The sequence below is a fragment of the Xenopus tropicalis genome, chromosome 2, assembly GCF_000004195.4.
Source record: "Xenopus tropicalis strain Nigerian chromosome 2, UCB_Xtro_10.0, whole genome shotgun sequence".
Lineage (NCBI taxonomy): Eukaryota > Metazoa > Chordata > Amphibia > Anura > Pipidae > Xenopus > Xenopus tropicalis.
Genome location: NC_030678.2, coordinates 140,572,583 through 140,594,359, shown reverse-complemented (window position 1 = coordinate 140,594,359; position 21,777 = coordinate 140,572,583). Strand labels below are relative to the sequence as shown.

At 41.0% G+C, this 21,777-nt stretch overlaps 3 protein-coding genes across 4 annotated transcripts in view; 1 reads left to right on the top strand and 2 right to left on the bottom strand.

Moving 5' to 3' along the window:
* mbd6 (methyl-CpG binding domain protein 6) overlaps positions 1-7,038 on the bottom strand; it is a 53,361-nt gene extending 46,323 nt beyond the window's left edge. Inside the window, exon 1 of the mRNA XM_018091056.2 lies at positions 6,974-7,038. The gene's annotated coding sequence lies outside the window, so the exon portion shown is untranslated. The remainder of the gene's footprint in view (positions 1-6,973) is intronic.
* A 271-nt stretch (positions 7,039-7,309) lies between these two features.
* On the top strand, positions 7,310-12,960 carry ddit3 (DNA damage inducible transcript 3). The gene is made up of 4 exons (NM_001045579.1): positions 7,310-7,413; positions 10,854-10,896; positions 11,330-11,505; positions 12,200-12,960. Exons 3-4 carry the CDS (start codon positions 11,362-11,364, stop codon positions 12,683-12,685), a joined length of 630 nt encoding a protein of 209 aa, NP_001039044.1. The 5' UTR covers positions 7,310-7,413; positions 10,854-10,896; positions 11,330-11,361; the 3' UTR covers positions 12,686-12,960.
* A 3,117-nt stretch (positions 12,961-16,077) lies between these two features.
* The window catches only part of mars1 (methionyl-tRNA synthetase 1), a 42,761-nt gene continuing 37,061 nt past the window's right edge, over positions 16,078-21,777 (bottom strand). For both annotated transcript variants that reach the window (XM_031895993.1, NM_001017000.3), the window contains 2 exon segments: positions 16,617-16,727; positions 16,078-16,381 (listed from right to left, as the gene is read on the bottom strand). In XM_031895993.1, coding sequence (XP_031751853.1) covers positions 16,229-16,381; positions 16,617-16,727 — 264 coding nt within the window. In that variant the 3' untranslated portion in view covers positions 16,078-16,228.

Below are 21,777 nucleotides of genomic sequence, written 5' to 3'. Positions count from 1 at the left end.
ACTTGAGTAAAATAGCAGGTAAAAGACCCACCGAGTGTTTGACAGTAGGGGACATTTTTTTGAATCTTAAAAGCCAACAATCTCAAATGTGCGTTTATTTATGAAAAATCTTTTAAAAAGTCGAACTATTAAAAATGTGAAAACACAGTGAAATCACATTTTACGTTTCATTTTCAATGAGTCTGCCAAATTTCAAATTAATCTTGACCACTTTACTTGAAAAGTAGCTTAAATTTTGAAAATAAAACTGACTTGACTTCTACATGAACTCAAGTGTTTTGCACTTAATAAATATTCGGAAACTCAAGTTCACAATTTTTGTAGCGAATAACTTGCAGAATTGTGTTAAAAAATTGAATTAGGAGAGACAAACCGTTATATTGGTTTGGACTTGTGATAAAAATGACAATCATGCCCTGTACAATATACAGTATATATAATAAACACTTTCACTCCCTATCTGAGACTCTCACACATTATGAAAGGAAATACAACAATTCATATGGCAGGGGAAAAAAAATTGCGAATTAGTCATAAGACATTAATTAAAGAGAAAGGATATAATGAAGTATCACTGCTAGGCTGTCGGACGTATTGTCAAGCATCTGTTCTACGTAGAATTATTCATTCCATTCAAATACCAAACAATAGGTGGGTACTTGCAGCAATCCTCAAATTCATACGTAATACACCTCCAATGGTCAGACAAACTGTATAGAAGGATTAAACACCAAGATCATTTGCTTGTTGGTATTACCTTCTCAGTATAGGACAAATGCCATCTTCAGTATTCCCTTTCTAATTACAGGTATAGGACCCCTTATCCGGAAACCCATTATCCACAAAGTTCAGAATTACGGAAAGGCCATCTCCCATAGACTCCATTTTGATCAAATAATTCACATTTTTAAAAATGATTTCCTTTTTCACTGTAATAATCAAACAGTACCTTGTACTTCATCCCAACTAAGATATAATTAATCCTTATTGGAGGCAAAACAATCCTATTGGGTTTAATTAATGTTTAAATAATATTTTTAGCAGACTTTAGGTAGGAGATCCGAATTACAGAAAGACCCCTTATCCAGAAACCCCAGGTCCCGAGCATTCTGGATAATGGGTCCCATACCTGTACCCTTTTCCACTTGTCCCCTTAACAGTCTGGCCTTTCCTCTGGGAACTATTTTACTGACGGGCTTATGGAAGTTGACCTTCAGCTCTACAACTTTTTGGATACTAAAGTACGCATCCCTAAACACAGCCTGGAATCAGATAAGCCATGTATGCAGTTAGACCAGTGATCCCCAACCAGTGGTTCGTGAGCAACATGTTGCTCACCAACCCCTTGGATGTTGCTCCCAGTGGCCTCAAAGCAAGTGCTCATTTTTGAATTTCTGGCTTGGAGGCAAGTTTTAGTAGCATAAAACCAAGTGTAAAGCCAAACAGAGCCTACCTGTCCACATAGGGGCTACCAAATAGCCAATTATAGCTCTTATTTGCACCCCAAGGAACTTTTTCCATGCTTGTGTTGCTATCCAGCACTTTTTCTGTTTGAATGTGGCTCACGGGTATAAAAAGTTAGGGAGCCCTGATTTAGACCATATAAAGTATGTGCAGATAGTAAAGTATTACCAAACGTTGGGTGTTGCCTACTGTTTGGCTATCTTTTCCATATATAAGAGCCTGGATTAGAGATCTTACAGGAATGCTATGATGTTTTATTTCAAAACACAGCAGTTAACAGAGCTTTTCCAGCACAATCCTACATTAAAATCTGTTTTTCAAAAACATAAACAGATTTTTTATGTTTAATTTTGAAATTTAACATGGGGTTAGCCATATTCTTTATTTCCCAGGGTGCCACGGCCATGTGACCTGTGCTCTGATAAACTTCAGTCACCGTTTACTGCTGAGCTGCAAGTTGGAGTGATATCACCCCTCTCCCAGCAGCCAATCAGCAGAACAATGGGAAGGTAGCAAGATAGCAGCTCCCAGCAGATATCAGAATAGCACTCAATAGTAAGAAATCCAAGTCCGTCTTGCGACTCTTCCAGTTACATGGGAGTAGGAGAAACAATAGTTTAACTCAGGGATCCCCAACTTTTCTTACTAGTGAGCCACAGTCAAAAGTAAAATGACTCTGAGAGTAACAAAAGCATCATAAAAGTTCATGGAGGTGCCAAATAAGGGCTAACGGTCTCCATACACTGGCCGATAGTAGCTACCAATATTGGTCCCTTGGACCAATTCGGCAGCTAATCGGCCAGTGTATGGCCACTCCCAACAGGCCTGCCGACTGTTATCTGGTCTGAAAATCGGGCAGATCTCGATTGGACAGGTTAGAAAATCTAGTCAGTTCGGGGACCGCATCGGCTCATTGATGCGGTCCCCGGACCGACTTTTCCTATACCTGCCATTATAATTCGATCATTTGGCCCCAGGGCCAAATGATCGAATTACCCTGGATTCTCCCAATATCGCCCACCCGTAGAAGGGGGATATTGGGAGAAGATTTGCTCGCTTGGCGACATCACCAAACGAGTGGATCTTATGGTGTATGGGGACCTTTAGATTGGCTATTAGGCAGCCTCTATGCACACTAGCAGCTTAAAGGAGGCTTTTTTTTGGTAGTAAATCTTGTTTTTATTCAACCAAAACTTGCCACCAAGTCAGGAATTCAAAAATAACTTCCTGCTTTCGGGGCACTGAAAGCAACATCCAAGGAGTTGGTGAGCAACATGTTGCCCCTAAGCCACTGGTTGGGGATCATTGGGTTACCTGAAAGCAGTTCTTCTGAAAGCTTAGACTCAAGCACAATGCACTGAGATGGCTGCCTACACACCAAAATTACAACTAAAAAAATACATTTGTTGGTTCAAGAATACATTTTAAATAGTAGAGTGAATTATTTGCTATGTAAACAGTGTAATTTAGAAATAAAAAGTAAACATATAACCAGATGAAGAACAGATTGGCAAGATGGTGATGAAACTCCTTAGTAGTAGGTGTAGCTGACTACAAGAATGAAACTATATTATAAGATACTAACACAACGGTATTATGCTCCCTCTACACTCCAACAACTGTTTCAAAATACAAATGGTAGGTGTTGGAGATGCAACAAAGAGGGACAGTGCTACATATCTGCTGCTTCTGCAACACTTCGTGACCTTTTTGGGCGAAAGTCTGTAAAATAACCAGTCAACAAAGAGGAAGATATCCCCGAGGACCCTGCATATGTTCTATTATTCCATGGCCCTCATTCTATATCCCCTTTCCTTTCTAACTTAGAACCCGTCTTGCTCAATTCTGAAAAAATGCTGATTTCCCTAAACTGGAAATCATCATACACCCCAACTGTTAAAGACTGGTTTCATAAAATTATCAAATATGTAGATTCGAAGAACTGTTTGCAACCCTCAAACAATTTCAAACTGCCCCTTTCAAACCATGCACCTATTCTCCTACTTTCTCCTACTGTCTTGCCATTCCATTCCACCCCTTCCCCCCAATCACAACCCCCCAAAATATAGCTATCATATCTTTTGCAGGCTCGCAATGTAGCTGATATACTCAATGATACACTGTCAGTTATCAATATGTTCCTTTCTGCTTCGTTGTTATGCAAAATTTCTCAAATATTTAAAATCTAAAAAAAAAGTTGAATTTTAATACTGATAATAGATTTAACCCCCAATGACTAGGGCCACTGGTGGAATAACTGTGTATTAGAAATTTCCTGGCAAGTATATTTTCAATACATTTGTAATACTGCCTCCCTATTATTCTACTGGCTAGACCTTTGAAATTTCAGCTAAGCAGAAACTCTTTCTCTGCAATAGAAGTATGTTTAGGGATACTGCAGGGCCAAGTTACACACATTCAGTAATTAAATACATCTTTACCCAGGGTCAGACTGGCCCACTGAGATACCACATTATATCCCAGTGGCCCCTCTCACTGTCATACTGGCTCTGCTGAAAGCCTGACATTCTGCTTGCCATGTGTAAGTTAATACTTTCAATATATCAATTTTCTGCAATGATGTTATTGGCATGCCTGGGGTTAATGTGTGTTTTGTCTTTTTCTGCAGTAATTTTACTAGAATGTCTTGGGTTAATGTACTTATTAATCAATACTAATTACTGGCAGGGCAGGGGTTGATTTGTTCTTTGTTTGTAATCTATTTCTGCAGTGATCTTACTGGCATGTCTAGAGCTAAAGCTGTGGAAAAGAGCCTAAATATGTTGACACTGACCTTTAGCACCCATATTTTGTGGAGACAACCTGCTCATTTGTGTTTATAGTGGGGTGGGTGGCAAAAACTGTGACAGTTGGTCCACTTGTGTTTTGTGTGCCCCTGGAATGAGGTTCTCTGGTGGGCCCCAGGTTCCCCAGGTTTGACTATCAACATATTGGACATAATTTGGATGATCAGAGCAAGGAAATACTATGAATGCATCACATAGTACATTATAATTTGTGCTAGTTTTGGGGAATAGAGGCTGTATTCTTTTGCAACAGCAAAAATAATGTTTTTCATGGTGGATTAAAGTTCAGGTCGCAAAACTTATAAAAGTAAACACTACAGGTGTGAAGATTCAATTGTCTTTTCAGCAGAATAATCTTTGATTGGTGCAAATAAAAGAAAGTAAAGGGGATTAATCTAAAAACTGATGCACAATGCTAAACAGGGTCGGATGGGCCTGCGGGGCACCGAGCAAAAACCTGGTGGGCCCTGCTGGTCCAGACCCAATCCCCATGATGCTCTTGTGCCCGAAGATCTCCCTCCCCGTCACACCTAAGTTAAGACTTAAACAGGCACGCTCAGCGAGGGAGTTAGCCCATTAAAAGTCCAATTTTCTTGGTGGTCCATCACAGTTTCCCGAGATGAGACTGCAAAGTCACTCCCCAAACTTTATAAGTCATGGCTGTCCAGAGAGTAGGGGACGCATGGCTTGCCACTTGGTTCTGTTGTTTTAATCATGTACAAAAAAGGGGTGTGTTTTTGTTAACTTGACATGGTATTTTCCAGGTGTGACTACAAATGCATAGCTCCCAGTTGTCCCACTTTTGTTGGGATAGTCCTGATTTTTTGTCCCCCCCAGCCAGCGGTCCCAGTTATTTTCCTGCTCGTCTGTCACAGTCTCTGGAGATGACACTGCAAAGTCACTCACAAACTATATAGAACATGGCTGCGGGGGAGGAGAGGGAAGCATGGCTTGCCATGCTTGAGAAGATACCACTGCATCTGTCATAAAATGCTTTGGGGCCACCACGGTGTCCATCAAGAAATGCTTTAGGGCCACAGAGTATCTGTTTCAATCATGTAAAAAAAGGGTGTGTTTTTGCTAACTTGGCATGGTATTTTCAGGGTGTGAATACAAAGTGGGCATGGCTACACTGTTTGCAGCCATCATAACAAAACTGATAATGTGTAATGCAGCAATACACATAATCTGTTTTTCATATGATGGGAGGTATGAGCATCCAAAGTTGTGTTATATAGCAAAAACACACTTAGGTGAGTTTAAACAAAAAAATATTTAAATGCAATATATGCAATTTCATGTGCGCAACATTTTAAATGCATAAGAAATGCCTGTGTGTAAGGGCTCTTATAACAGCTTGGAGTTTTGTGTAAGAAGTAACAGGCGGGTAAGGTTAGCAATCACTGAGGCTAGCGATAGGCACTGGGTATATCTGTGCATATGGTTATCACACAATAATGTATGTATGTATGTATATCTTTCTTTATAAAGCGCTACTTATGTAAGAAGCGCTGTACAGTAGATTGGAAATGATTGCAGAATTTATTTTTACACATGCTGATGGAAAGCAGGGAGGAAAGCACTGTGTGACTTACTGGTTACCAGGGATAAAGGGGTGAGTGTTACTCTTGTGTCACCCATTTGCCCAATAGCACTTTCTCACTAGAAGAGGCGCCTTTCCAGTTTAATAACCTCAAATTTGGTTAAATAAATGAATGATGATAATGGTGCAATGCACAACAATTTTAGATACAGCAGAGAAGCAGCAAATTTAAAGAGTGGTGGTACATTAAAGAGTTATACATCTATACCCAATGCCTAGCACTAGCCTCAGTAATTAAAACAGTCAATGCTTAAATAACTCGTTTTTCCATCAGGAAAACCACCATCCCACCTGTTACTGCTTCAATATTTTCACCTTAGTATTTTTGCTATTTTAAATTGATGCTGTTCAGCTAACATCCGCTGTCCATCTACATTGACACTATCAAGTGACTTCATTTGACCACATTAACTTCTATTACACCTAAGGATTCCATTGTTTTTCATGATTTTTTTCATACATATTTTGTACAGGTTTTTTAATATAGACTTTTCATGGATTTTTTTTTTTTAAATAAAGATGTATTCATTATGTACATGGCAAACTGGAATAAAATTATTTTTGAGTAATGAACTGTATAATTAGATACATTATAAGGTGGTATTAAGAAGCATATTTATTTCAGTGTGTAAGCCAACATGACAGGTAATGTTGCCCATGGCAACCAATAAGCAATTAGATTTTAATAATCACAAGTTAGAAACAAAAGCAAATATCTCATTGGTTGCTATCGCCTCAAGTCATGCTGGCTTATACACTATAATAAATATGCCCCTGTGTGTTTTAGTTGGTATACTAGCCAGCTACATTTCTAAAGTGAAATTGCTTTAAATAATTGGAACGATAAAAAACCCGGCACCTTATACAATTTTGGCGTTAGGATTAGTCGCTAGTTGTTTCTAGCAACGCAGGTTTTATATCTCTCTGTATTACTTCTTTAGGTTTAGTTCTCGCTATTTATGTTGCTTTCTTATGATAAAACCAGGTTGCGGACAAGGTCGTACAACCTGAAGGTGAAAAGCAAGCTTGGAAAGTCCCTCGGGTTGGGGGAAGGCTTGGCCCCAGCTTGCCAGCTCTTGCATCACCCACTATGACTCACTCTCGTCTCGTGATTTCCAACAAAACACTTCCGCAACACACCCTCTGACTGCACAACAGCATACCCAAGTGTCTCCGCCTTTAGGCTTCCGGTTGACGGGCCTCTGCGTTTCATACCTCGTTATGCTTTTTCAGCTAGCCTTCTAATTGGCTGTAGAAGGCACCTGGGGGCTGGCAATAGAAGTCCTCCCCGGAACGTCTGGCTAGAGGCGAATGAGGAAGCAATAGGATAAGGGTCGTGTACGCTAGATTGGGATCGACGATCTGATTGGCTAAGGCAGCGAGCTATATAACGCGGCTTCTTCGCACATATCCTCAGTCGTTTTGCTGAAGACGCAGACGATGTTTAACATGAGCCCACAGTCTCTTAACGTGCAACCACAAACCAGCTCACGCTGTCGCTTTATTTGTCAAAAGAGAACAGACCCTACGTGGAGAAAGGTATTGTTATTTCTTGTGTTCATATTGATTACAGCGAGTTTTGGACATAGGTATCGGCATCTCCTATGTGTGCCTTTAATCCGGCTCTAGTAAGGCAAGCGCACAGTGACGTTTTTTTGTGACCATTTTATTATTCCAACGCTGTGCAGAGCCTGAGTCTATAAGATGAGAGATGTAGTTCATCTTTAGTGTTGATACTGGTAAGACTGTTCGTTCTGGTATGGTCCATTAGGGGAGATGCTCTATAATTTCTTTAGAGTCTGTTTTGTTGGTTGGGGCGAAATGTATGTATGTATGTATGTATGTCTTTATTTATAAAGCGCTACTTATGTACGCAGCACTGTACAGTAGAATACATTAATACAAACAGGGGGTTAAAGATAATGGATAAATACAAAGTATAACAATAAATACAAATAAATACAAGGTACAGTTGCAATAAGAGTCAGAAACAAGATGAACGAGGTCCCTGCCCCGTAGAGCTTACAATCTATATGGGACCAAAAGGGCAAAGAGTGCTCAGTTCTAGAACCTACGGCATCCCAGGTATCTGAGGCTTATGAATGAGTGGAGGCAGGGCCAGTCAGTGCTGGTTAAGCCTGTCCCAGAGCCCACTCTCGCACTGCTGCCGGTTACAGAGCCCAGGATTACAATACAGCGGTGGCTCCCCCTCCCTTCCTCCCTGTTGTCTCTCAGCTGGAGCAGCCAGGCAGACACAGCAGCCCAGCAGCAGATCCCACTCTCCAGCTGTCCGGACCCCAATGTGACTCCCATCACACAGCAGCTGGCATAGATTAAGCACTAAAGCTGGCCACATGGTGGTCGCACAAAAGATCGTTCCAACCCTCCGCTGACATTCAGGGCTGAAACGGCAGATATGGAGGTACAAACAACAGGATTTCTACCTCCTTCTGTCGATTCAGCCCTGAAGGCAGATTTTGCTCAGACGCCTTCAATGGCTCCCGACTGGAGTGTCGACCGATATCCGCAACCTTCTGCGATATCTGTCGCCTTGCCGAGTTGCCATACACGCACCAAATATCGTATATTATCGGTGCGTGTATTGCCTGACTTCATAGCCATTTAACTTTATCCCACTCCTGGTGCTGCTGTAAGGCAACCAGGGGGGTTGAAATCAGCCAAGGCATTTATTAAACCCGATAAAGGAGAGTACAGGCACAGACCAGTAATAAAATGCTTGTCCTACAGGCATATTCATTTGCCCTTTTCCAAGGACTGTCTGTTAATGATTCCTTATCTCCTAAACACTGGAGCATACCATATACATCATTTGATAGAGCTTGTCACAGAATAGGACAATGGAACACTGCTGGCCAAAACAAACGGCAATTCAGTTATCCAAGCTGTCGTGATTTCTTATGTTTCCATTTTCTGCTGCTCAATTTCCTCAATTTTCCTCTCACGGGATGTAAGTTGGTGATCCATTACCTGCCCTATATTATTGTAGATGGTAGAATCTAAAACTATAGAAATTGCACATGCCAGATGAAATTTAGGCTTCCACCCCCCTGGCCAAACTGAACTAAAATATTTAAGAGCAAAATTAAAGTCATGGGCAGAGTCTTTAACAATTAACTAAATGCTCTTTCTGAAGAGTCCAAAGAGCTTGAATTGACTGCTTAAATCTGCCTGTGTATGGCCACCTTTACTCACAAAATGGATATTACAAGGCACCCATAGTTAAACAGGTGCTGAGAGTGACTGTAGAACCAACAACAAGATGATAAAATGAAACCAATCACTATCTTGTTTAATGTCCATTTGTTTAACTGAATATAAATACAGGCTGCTTTCCTTCAGGGCAATGTCACAAACATTTTGTTCCCCTTTGCTAAATCTGCGCTGCTCCAGCTGACAAAATATCCCAAATTTCCTTCCCAGCGGCAGTAATATGAATTAATGGTGGGAAAACCTAGTGAAGTTTTGTTGCTTGCAGTAGAGCAGATTACAGCGGCCAAAAAAATCCCTGTATAATTCCGCTTGGGTCCATTCCCACACTAAAGGTTCCCATACATGGGCCGATTGTAGCTGCTGATATTGGTCCCTTGGACCGATATGACAGCTTATCGGCTCCTGTAGGGGCAGAAGTGACGGCCATACCCGACCGATATCTGCCCCAAATTGGCCATATATCGATCGGGCCAGTTAAAAGATGCGGTCCCCGAACTGACTGCCCCATTGCCGCCATTATAATTAGATTGTTTGGCCCCAGAGCTAAACGATTGAATTGGCCTACATGTTCCCTGATATTGCCACCTGTAGGTGTGGATATTGGTTGAAGATCTGCTCACTTGGCGACCTCGCCAAGCGAGCGAATCTTCACGTGTATGGGCACCTTTTAGATCTGTGTTCGGTTAAGGGTGTTTAGAGGGGAATTACCTTTTTTTTTAACCGAGCTGGCAAAGTTTTATAGTTGTTTTATGGTGCATGTTGTGTGAAGGTTATTTGTATAAAAAAAAAAAAAAATAAAGACTAACCTGTAACAGTAACCAGTCTCGAGGCCTATTGTATTCAAGATCCTAATTTAGTAAGCACTACCTGCAGATTGGTTGCTATGGGTTACTAGATCTAGTTGCCATTTTGATTACATTGCCTCCTTATTGCTTAAGATCTCACTAAGACTTAAGCTGGCCAAACCAGTACTACATTTTGTATGATTTTCAGTCCATGTGTGGACCCCAAATAATCACCCGATATCTTTTGTACCATGGCAAGCGGTCATTTTATTCAATAATCCGTCATTGTATCAATAATAGAAAAAGACAACCTTTCAGATTAAGCTCTGTTTATTTGGTTGAAATAAGTTACTGGGCAGGTCTAATAGGGCAATGGCATTTAGCCATGGGGACCATATTGCCTCAGATTTCTGCAGGGAGTTCTTGCTATGTATGTCTGCTTGATTTAAAGGGAGTTTTTTATTAATGCAATCCATTCTGCCAGTGCGGGTGGGTCCATTTAATTATATATGGGATTTTTGGAGCACAGAAGATGACTGATCTCAATTCCTTGTGTGGTTCCAGGTAACCAATTCATCTACCACCCCTAAAAGACAGACAAATGAATACATATTTAAAGAGGGTTTAGGCCCTCACTGTGGGTAGGGTTCGTTATCCATTACACAACTCCAAACCTCTGGGAAAGAGAATTAATCCTGACATATAGACCCAGATCATAAAATGTGCCCTCTTCTATAATAAATGCATATGGATTTTTCTGGCTCAAACGGTTTCCTAATAATTAGTAATAATAGTGTTAAGCACCACTGAAGCAATTTTTTTTGTATTTGACTTCTGTTTTTGTATCGAGTAGCCTGAACTGTTGTATCTATATATAATGTATATGGTAGCCTTGCTATAAACTTTTTTTTTTTTTTTTTTTTTACAAAAAAAAAAAGCTAATCACGCTTTTCTTTTTAATAGTGTTGGAGAAGAAAGACAATCTTTATACATCACCATACCTGAGGTAAGACACTGAAATCTAAGCCTTTGGCTAAACTGTAGTTGTGAACATATACAGCATGTAGTTGCCTTTCTATAGGACCACTAGGCTGATGGAAGCCTCTTATCATAACTAAACCCCTAAAGTGCTACAGGCATTTCTAAACCTTTGGATTCATTGAATGCTTTCATAAAATGACATATAAGTCTTGGATTGGTTGGAAGCCTATGCCATCTGCACATACTTGGTTTTCCTACATCTCTAGGTAAGGAGTCCTCGTATGCAGTGCACAGCCCAGTCTTTGCTTCCATAGACCAGCTCTTCTATTTCAGTGTACCCTAACTTTTTGGGTGACTGATCGCCTAGCAGTGCGCCCCCCCCCCCACTCAGCTTGCAGGTAAGGCACGTGGCACTGTCTGCATTTTTACATATTTTGATTTATTTTCCCTTTTTACAGAAACAGTCTTCTGAGCAAGATTGCCATACAAAATGATGGCAGAGTCTCTGCCATTCTGTGGCCCCATGGCCACTTTGTCTGGGTGGGAGCTGGAATGTTGGTATGAAGATCTTCAAGACATCTTGTGGGCCGACACAAAGGACACTGGGAATTTGCTCCCTGTTTCAGAAGAGCAGGTTGGTGGTTTTATAAGTGACCAACTAATTTGTTTGCTCTCATTTTGTTGGTTGGCTATCTAGCATTAGACTGAGGGAAAAACATCAATGTCTGATGTCCGCAAATCTGCTGTCTGGGTTTTGGGATCACAACTAAACAGCATTTTAAGTTTTAGGTTGGCATTGCTATACATTAGCAGGGCAGATGGGGATTCTTTAACAATTGTTCTATTAGGGCCTGTTAAGCAAGCCTCACCCAAATCAAATCCCAGCATGACATTGGCTCTTTGAAAGCAAATTCTAACAAAGTAGAGCTGAGGTGTTAAGGAGGCCTGTGGCCATTCAGCCTTGAAGCCAGGGGCAGCCTGGGCATGACCACCATATTGGTCCAGGCTTCACTATTTGTAGCTGACCTCATGAATAGTACAGAACTCTCTGGAAAAAGTACTACTACACCCATTGGAACAAGATTGTACTGACGTTCCCTGCACCAAAGCTCATCACCTCTCCTCAACGCTCCTCAGCTTAGGTACTTTTATGTAAAGCATGCTGTTGCCATCTTTCAGCAAGGTTAGTGGTTAGAACCTTGGGGGTTCTGTTTGATCTGTCACACTGGCAGCATGTGGTGGGAAGAGTTCTAAGCAAAATGCCCTAATTGCTTAATTTACAGGTATTTTCTGGCCTACAATGCCTAATTTTTTTTTCTTTTTTTTAGGACTTACAGCAAATGGAAACTGTGGACCAATCTCCTTACTTGTGGACTATTGAGTCACCTTTGGTTATGGACAATGAGGATACTGATGCTTTAGAAGCTGCTGTACAACAGCTGCCTTCTGCTGTCTTGGAACTAATAAACTCAGAAATACAAGACAACTGTAAGCTCTCTGGTTCCCCAGTAAGTGATGATACTCCGCAGTCGGACGTGCCTGAGCTCGATTACTGCAGTAGCTCTTCAGTACATACCCACACAGAGGATGAGGAATCTTTTGCCAGCCAGCCACCATCAAAAAGAAAGAGAAGCAGTCAGTCACGAGGAGGAAAAGTACGTGTGAAAGAAAAGGAAGAGGAGAATGAAAAGAAAGTGTCCCATTTGTTAGCAGAAAATGAACGACTAAAGGGAGAGATTGAACGCCTAAGTAAGGAAGTGGAGCAGACTAGGAAGGCTTTAATAGACCGGATGGTGAACCTTAAAAAAGACTAAGACTCAAAATAAATCAGCAATTACTTGCTATGAGAACTATACTTTTATTTTAGGAAAGTAAACTTTGTAGAACTGCTGTGACTTTCAGCAGGTACTCTGTAAATACTGATGTAAGGAGTTACAGGTTAGTCCTTTATCTAGTCTGGAATGCATTGCGCTCTGTATATTGCATGGTTAATCTGCACGGTGTCTGTTTCCAAAACAATTTACACCATGTCCATTTAGCTATCCCCTGATATTAATCAAGTATTTTAATAAAACTAATATTGCATGTATTTTGGTTTTTATGTACTATTTAAGATCTGGTCCTTATTGATACAAATCTGCTTCAAAGTCCAAGCAGTGTCACTGGGGGGATATATTTGCTCACATGGGTTGGAGGCCATCAGGACACATGGCCAATTTTTGGCCTGATATCTGTTGGGTAGGTCTGTCTGAGGGCCCCATATATGGGCTGATAACTGCTGACCATCGCCAGCTTTTATTGACCCATGTATGACCACCTTTAATTCATTATACGCCAAAGTTGTTCTAGCATCCTTGGAAAGCACAACAGTGCAATTTCTTATTGCTTTCTGATTTTAAAATAAGATTTTTCATTAAGTATGACTTCTCAAATGTGTGCAATTCTTCTTCAGCTACATATTACATCTAATGAATATTACATCTATTTCTACAAAGGAGTGAAAATGACTGCTTTTTCAAACTGTAGCTGTGTTACAAGCTAAACATAAAATCCAGCCATGGACACAGCCAATGTGTGGGGGCCAAAAACTGGAAGTGATGTCACTGTGGCTCAGTTTGCTGTGACTGCCCCTAAAGGCTGTTTATGGATCACCCACATGGTTGGGACATCCCAATATTTTTTAGAAGTGTCCTGACTTTGTAGCTAATCCACAGGTACCTGACCCAACACAGGACACTAGTCATATTTTTTTCCAGGTGCCCCACAACATCTTGTTTTGTAGTTTCTTGGCTTGCTAGGCAGCTATCAGGACTACAAAAGGGGGCTTGAATTAAAAGAAACGGGGAAAAATACAATGGTTGCAACAATGTTTTGGTGCTGCAGGTATGTTTTGCTTGGGTTTGTTTGTCTACTGCTGAACTATAGTTATCATCCTGCTTCCTAATCGTATGAGAAAATCAGCTCATAATCAGACATGGGGATCAAAGCTGACTTTTTTTGTTAAGGTTTGGCTTTACACTCTACTGCGCATGCGCACAAAGACAGAAGGAAGAGCAAACACTTGCTGCAGTTACCCGGGCTGGTGCAGTTTTCCTCTAACAGGAGCACCAGCCCAGGGTTAAAGGTAAGCGATTGAAGTCACTGGGGGGTGCCTAACATTTTAGACTTTCCTTCTCCTTTAAGATAGCAGTTGCCATTTATCAGCTTGGTCTGACATCACCTCCAGGCAGCAGGTTGCAGGCAGGGAATAGCTCTCGGCTCAAATTACTGGAAAGACTATCGCCGTGCCCTGAAGGATTTTTCTGAGAGCAGGAAGTCTGACACACTAGCATTTCTTTCTCTGAGGACTTAAGGTGGCCATAGATGGGCCGATATCAGTCCCTCAGACCGATTTGGCAGCTTATTGGCCTGTGTTTGGGCACTAACGACCAGCCTGCCCGGCTGACATCTGGCCTGAAATCGGTCAGGTTTAAAAATGTAGTTGGATCAGGGACCACATCAACAAGCCGAACCGAGGACACCTATACCCGCCATTCTAATTCGATCATTTGGCTAACAACCGAATTAGCCCGATATCGCCCACCCATTGGCAACCTCACCAAGCAAACAGATCTTGGCCTGTATGGCCACCTTTAGCCTAGCAGTTCTGGAAGTTTCCTTTAAAGGACAGCATGCATAAATAAAAACAATTTGCTTACAGTACACTTCTTATTCACTTTCTTTAAAATGTATTTGGTGGGAAAAAAACTAACTTTAGGTCAGTCTTCTGCCTCTTTGTCAGGCATCCCCCAGTGATGACAACTGTTGACCTTTTTCTAGTGCTTCACCCCCAGTATTTTAACTTTCCTTGTCCTTTTACTATATATGAGTCCATATAAAAGATATGAAATTAAAAGCTTAACCTTTATAAATGGCTAAAAATGCTGTACTTTATATACAGAACATTTTACATTAGCTCTATTACTGCAATGCTCTTTGCATTCAATGTTGCCCACAGCAGCCCCCATCTTTGACCTTGTTACGCCAATATTTGATTGTTCGTGACACTAGACGTGCTCTGGGCTGCTGTTGAGAAACTAAGGTGGGGTTCACAGGAAAGTGAGGCTACAGGGCTAATACAGAATGCACTCATTTCTATGCTGCCATAAGAATCTGATTAATTTATTAATCAAAGTTGTAGTGTGAATTTTATAATGGGGGCAGCAGAGACCTCCACTGCTTAAGGTGGCCTTGGGTTAAACAGATGCCCAAAACAGGAGGGCTCCTTTACATCCACAAATGCAGTGAGCAAAGGAGTTCTAAGCTCAAGCACAGTTTTTTTCCACAATGCAGTTTTTGCACCTGATTTGCCAAAATTAACACAGCCACCATTTTGAACACCACCACATCAGGATGCATGGGACATCATGTTTTACCAGGAAAAGTAACAGTGATAGTGCAGCCCTGCTACTGAATGGTTGGTTCCCCTTCAGATTAACTTTTAGTATGTTATAGAATGGCCTGTTTTATTGGTCTACATTTCTTTTTAATTGTTTTTGAATTATTTACCTTCCTCTTCTGACTCCAACTTGTAAAACTTGCTTTGTGAGGCTACAACCTTATTCCTTTTGATTATTTTCTTTCTATTTAGGCCTTCTTCTGTTCATATTCCTGTCTCTTACAAACCACTGCCTGGTTGCTGGGTTAAATTGGACCTGAGACAGCTGCTGATATTCCAAACTGGATAGCTACTGAACAAAAAATAATTCAAAAGCACAAATACTAAATGAAGACCAACTGCAAACTTAGAATAGCAATCTCTCCATCATACTAAGATTGACTAAAGGTGAAAAACCCCTTTAAATAAGATAGGAGTTAGTGAGTATACTAGGGATTTCATTGTAGTTTATTTCAGTTTTCATTAGCAACCCACAGCTTAGCACTTTGCAGCCTGGCAAGCTTAAAACCCATTGGTAGAAATGTAGAGACAGACACTGAAATCCCAAGGGAAATGAAGAATGTGCAGGGAATTGGTGTTGACTGACACTGCAAGGGATACATAGAGGAGTACCAGACTGATGGTGAGAGTTGCGAGTGTTCCGGTGTTTCCTTAGTTAGCAATACACTGAGGTTCTCGGCAAGACGTGCAATCCTGTGCAATACATTGCAGCACTTGCTACAAAGACATCTAGTTTAAATGTGTGGCTATAAACAAACAACACTAAGCAAAGAATGACCAAAATATTTAATTTAAAAGAGTGTTCCCTTGTTTAACTTTCTCCCTGCTGCAGGTGGGGCAGAGTGTGTCTCCACACAGAGTATCGCTGGCCTGTCCATTGCTGCCCAGGTAATAAAATACAGGATGTAGAAAAACCAGTCTATTTCTTTTTCTTGCCCTTCTGCGCGGGAGGATCCGGTGATTTCCCTTCTGCGAGCGCTAGCTCTTTCTTTAGCGCTAGAAGCTTTTGCACCTCGGTATCAATGGTGGACTTTTCTGCTTTCTTGCCTTTTAGCTCCCGCACAAGGTTACCCTAAAATTATGGGGAAAAATTGGAAATGTTTTAAATGTGATTTGGAGCCATTTCCCACAATCACTTCTAGGGCTCCCACGAAAGATTAGAATCTACGAGTGGGGAGAAGAAAAGCAGGGTTTCCAAGAAATGGAAAAAAAAAAAAAAGCCCAGAAATACTATATATAAAAGTTTGCCTTTGTCACAATAGGATTTGTGTATATGGACTACAAATAAAAGCGGATAATCTGCCTACCTGTTTTTCCACCTCCTGCATCAGCTCCTTTACTCTTTCTGGGCCAGAGGCTTTGGGTGCTTCCTTCAGGGGAGCCTCCTGGCATGGAGGTGCTTTTGACTCAGTTTTCACCTGAAGGCACAAATGGAAACATAAGATCCCTTGAAAGAAAACTGCACAAGGATGCCATGGTGGTTCCACAGTTAGTAACAGAAAGTAAAGGGAAGCTGCAGTTGTTTCACTTCTAGAAGTTTGAGCTTTTGGGGTACTGGAACAAAAGAACATTGCCATCCATGCCTGTGGCCAGTCCTACAGTATCAGTCTGGCTGGATACCATGGAGGGTCAACCATTAACATGCCAGCTTTGGTCTGATGAACTTAGAATAATGAATACTCAAACTTACAGTCCATAGGATGTACAGATAAATGGAAGATGGAACCTCCAATTTATACTTGTAGTGGGGATTGGATACCATTGTTCCTTAAATGAATGCAGTAATACTGTTGTGCCTCTATTCAGGTTCCCTATGTGCAATATTGTTTTGTTAAAGATCAAAACCATTCAATTTGACGAATACAGAACAAGGGGGGGGGGGGGGGGGTGGATCAATAAGGGGCAAATACATGTATCATTAGAGGATAATGAATATTGCATGACAGTATGGGCTGTAGGACTGTAGTTGCAATGCAGCCATAAGGTCACAGGCTTTGAACCCCAAAGAAGACAATCCTGTAAATAAAAGTGCAGTTCTGAAATGATGGCTGCAAAAGGCAAGCCTGGGATAAAGCAGACTGATAAAAAAATAGTGGGGTGGTTCACCTTCAAGTTAACTTTTAGTAGGTTATAGAATGGCCAACTTTTCTATTGGTCTTCATTATTTGTTTTTTTTTATAGTTTTTGAATAATTTGCCTTCTGGTTTTTTTTTTTTTTTGGCTTTCAAATGTTATTTCAAATGTCTTTTTTTTTTTTTCATCTTACACTCATAAACCACTGCCCGGTTAATTTAGACCCTAGCAACCAGATAGCCGCTGAAATTCCAACTGGATAAAAAAAATCTAGATAATTTGAAAACTACAAATAAAAAATGAAGACCAAGTGCAATTTATCTTAAAAAAAAAAAATCACCCTCTATTTCATACTAAAAGTGAATTCAATGTTAAACAACCCCATTAAGCTAATTACTATGCAAATCAGAAATCGCTTACACACAGGATGCGAAAAATGTAAGTGAATGTTAAGCAGTTAGCAAACTTTTTGTATCTATTTAATAAAGAAAAATTGAAATTAATTATAAATATATTCAGCCCAAATAGCAAGTTTGTGTATATGGGCGACACAAAGCAGAGCACAAATGGATACTGCAGAGATATACGAGAGCAGCTGGGGATTTTATATACAGAGATGAGGAGAATTCCTTGGAAAATCAGGCACAGATTAGCATGTCATTGTGTCCCTGTGTGTGCCTCGCGTATGGCTGACATCAGCAAGCCCATGCTATTTATAGGCAGAAGCGTTCCCTTAGGAAATGGCCCCATAATATCACAACTCTGCAGCAATCAGCGCTAAACATTGCCAACAGGGCTTTCACTGTGTAGCCTGTGCTTTATACGGGCCTAACAATGTGACTAACAGCCAGCGAGCAGAAACAATGCACTTAGAAACACCCACAAAATCAACTTATTGTTATTTAACTGTTCTAACTCCTCACCAAAGGTTCTTTCCTGCTAGTGTGTACCAAAATATAAATAATTTCCTTTAGCCACATAGTCTCAACCCTTTCTCCTTGTAGATTGTAAGCTCTTTTGGGCAGGGCCCTCTTGACCTCTTGTATCGGTTATTGATTGCTTTATATGTTACTCTGTATGTCCAATGTATGAAACCCACTTATTGTACAGCCCTGCAGAATATGTTGGCGCTTTATACATAAATGTTAATAATAATAATAGAAAACTCATAACCCAGTAAGCAGAACTAGGAGCCACAGATTGCATTTGCCACAAACAAAAGGCAAGTCTCAAAGTCTGACTAAAGCTGGCCATTCCCAGGCTTACAAAACAAGAGCTGCTGACCTATATTAGGGCTCTGGCCGAAGAATGGACATATATCTATTGGGTAGGTTTTAAAGTCCTGTTGGGCAAGAACCACACTGGCAAATTGATGCCGTCATCGATCACTTGTTTTGTGAAAGCCATAAGTATATTAAAAGGGATCTATAACCCAAAATATGAAAATGTATTCAGATTTACAGTTTACATTCATTTTCTGCAAGTGGTTTTGGAGATATTCACAGACAGCTTTACAGCAGGCAGCTCAGCTCAACAGCTCTCACAGAAGGAGTGTCACCAAATGTCTATGGACTTCCTAGATTAATATAGCCCATAGATTTGCAAACTCCCAGTTCAGCCAAATGCCTGGTATTAGGCTAAAAATGCTAATATCTTAGAAACCATTTAAAACAAACAAAGGAATGTAAAATGCAAAAGTGCTTTGGCATGCACCATGATTAAATTTAAAGGAACAGTTCAGTGTAAATATAAAACTGGGTAAAATGGATAGCCTGCACAAAATAAAAAAATATTTGTAATATATAGTTAGTTAGGCAAAAAATGTACCGTATATACTCGAGTATAAGCTGAGTTTTTCAGCCCCAAAAAAGGGCTGAAAAATTGAAACTCGGCTTATACTCGAGCCAATGTATAGATCTTACCGCCTCCCCTGCCAGTGCCAGACCCGCCAGAGCCCCCAGAGCTGCCGCCACAGACCCGCCGCCATACCCGCTGCGTGACCCGCCACCAGACCTGCTGCCAGACCCGCTGTCAAACCCGCCGCCAGACCTGCTGCCAGACCCGCTGTCAAACCCGCCGCCAGACCCGCTGCCAGACCCGCCGTCAAAGCCTCTGCCAGATCCACCGCCAGGCTTCCTAAGACTGCGCTCTTCTGCGCGTCGGGCGGATGTGACGTCACGCGCCCCCCTTCCTGCACGCTTCTGGCCTGCTAGCACTCCCGGAGATATCAGCAGCCTCAGCAGCACCAATAGTGGTAAGATTGTAGTGCAGAAAAGAAATGTTAACAGGAATAGACATCTGGGGATAATTGAAGAGCTAGCTAAACACAATATGTTATCTGTGTTTTTTCTGTAACCATTAACAAAATGAATAATGTAAATCAATGTGTAGGATTGCTTAAATCATTCTTTGGCAAATAAAATATATTCAGTGCTGTGCTTTTTCTGATTACTCCACATATGAAACAGGCAGGGTGGACGGCAGAAATTTCAAGGCACCAGGGAAACCTATAATTTACACATCCCACTGTGCAAGTTAAGAATTACAGTGGTCCTTTTGCATACTCCAATGCTTTGCCATGTTATGCTCACAATAGCTTGGGTATGAACTGCACCATACAATTTAATTGCTACTTTGCATTGCTCAAGCTTAGTGACAGGTGGATTTGCAGAGGCATGTAGCAGGCAGCTTCATTTGCAAAAAATTGTTATTGAATAGAGGAAGGGGCCCCTTTACCTCCAGACATGTTTTTATGGGTTGTGGATATTTTAGGTATGCCTCAATAAATGTACCGTAGGTTTTTATATATTTCAAGACTGTTAATCATAGTGGTGTTTTAAACAGGGTTGTTATTATATTTTTAATTTACCAGTCCACAGATACCGGTAATCCTCTAGCATAATGGAATTCTGCTTATCTGTGCACTAGAAATCCAGCTTCTGTTTTCCTGTTTGCCCTGTTTATCTATATTTATACTGTGCATTATTGTGGTTTATGTGTATCTAAACCTATCATGACTTTTTTAGAACCATGAACTCCCACTGAGCACTTTTACTTTTGTTTCTAGGTGCTCTTTTTTATCCAGTTAGAAATGGATACTGGTACCACTAGTTCTGGACCAAAACAAAAACGCAGGTCATATGAAGCTGGTTTCAAACTCAAAGTTGTGTCAAGAGCAGAAGAGAGCAATAACAGCATTGCAAGCAGGGAATTTTGTGTTGATGAAAAACAAGTGAGGGAGTGGCGGAAAATGAAGGCTGACTTGGAAAAGATTCCAAAGGCTAAAAAAGCTCGACGTGGTTTAATGACTTCTTTTGGGGTTCTGGAAACTGAATTGCACGCATGGGTCATAGCGTGTCGTCAAAATGGTTACTGTGTAACACGCATGGGAATTCGTTTACGTGCCCTTCAAATGGCTAAGGATGACAAATTTAAAGCACCAGGCATTGAAAAATTTGCTGCGTCAGCAGGATGGTGTAGCCGCTTCATGAATAGGTTTGGCCTATGTTTGCGACAAAGAACAAAGATTTCACAGAAGTTGCCGCAAGACCTTGAAGAAAAAGTGATGTCATTCCAATCATTCATCATAAAACAAAGAAGGATTCATAATTATGACCTGGGAGATATTGGGAATATGGATGAAACCCCTATGACATTTGATCTTCCAAGCAACAGAACTGTGGCAAGTTTGGGAGACAAAACTATTTTCCTTAGAACAACAGGAAATGAAAAAAACCACTTCACAGTCGTTCTGTCATGTTTGGCTAACGGAACTAAGCTGCGGCCTGTCATAATTTTTAAAAGACCTTGCCTAAAAAGGTCAAATTCCCACCACGAATTACAGTGCGTCCACATGTTAAAGGCTGGATGGATGAAAATGGAACCAAAAAATGGCTGGAAGAAATTTGGAATGGACGACCAGGAGCAGCCTTAAAGAAGAAACCATCATTGCTAGTTTGGGATATGTTCAGAGCCCACACAAGTGATGGCATAAAAGAATTAGCAAAGTCTTCTCAAGTTACTTTGGCTGTTATTCCAGGTGGGCCTACATCTGTATTGCAGCCCCTGGATGTGTCTTTAAATAAACCTTTTAAAGACCGTGTGCGAAAGATGTGGCATGAATGGATGTCATCTGGTCAAGCCCGACTGACAAAAGTTGGAAATCTAATGAAGCCCGACATAGAATTAATAGCAAAGTGGGTTCGAGATGCATGGGAAGACATTCCAGAGGACATGGTGCAACGCGCCTTCAAGAAATGTGGCATTAGTAATGCTATGGATAGCAGTGAAGACAGTGCTTTATATGAGAATGACAGCAGTGATGGTGATGACTGTGAACTCAGTGATGACAATGTCTATGCTGATAACCTCACACCAGCTGAAGCTGAAGCTCTG

Excerpts from the sequence above, each read along its gene's own strand:
- ddit3 (NM_001045579.1), top strand. The coding sequence starts at position 11,362 with ATGATGGCAGAGTCTCTGCCATTCTGTGGCCCCATGGCCACTTTGTCT. Across the intron at positions 11,506-12,199 it reads TCCCTGTTTCAGAAGAGCAG|GACTTACAGCAAATGGAAAC; the intron begins GTTGGTGGTTTT and ends TCTTTTTTTTAG.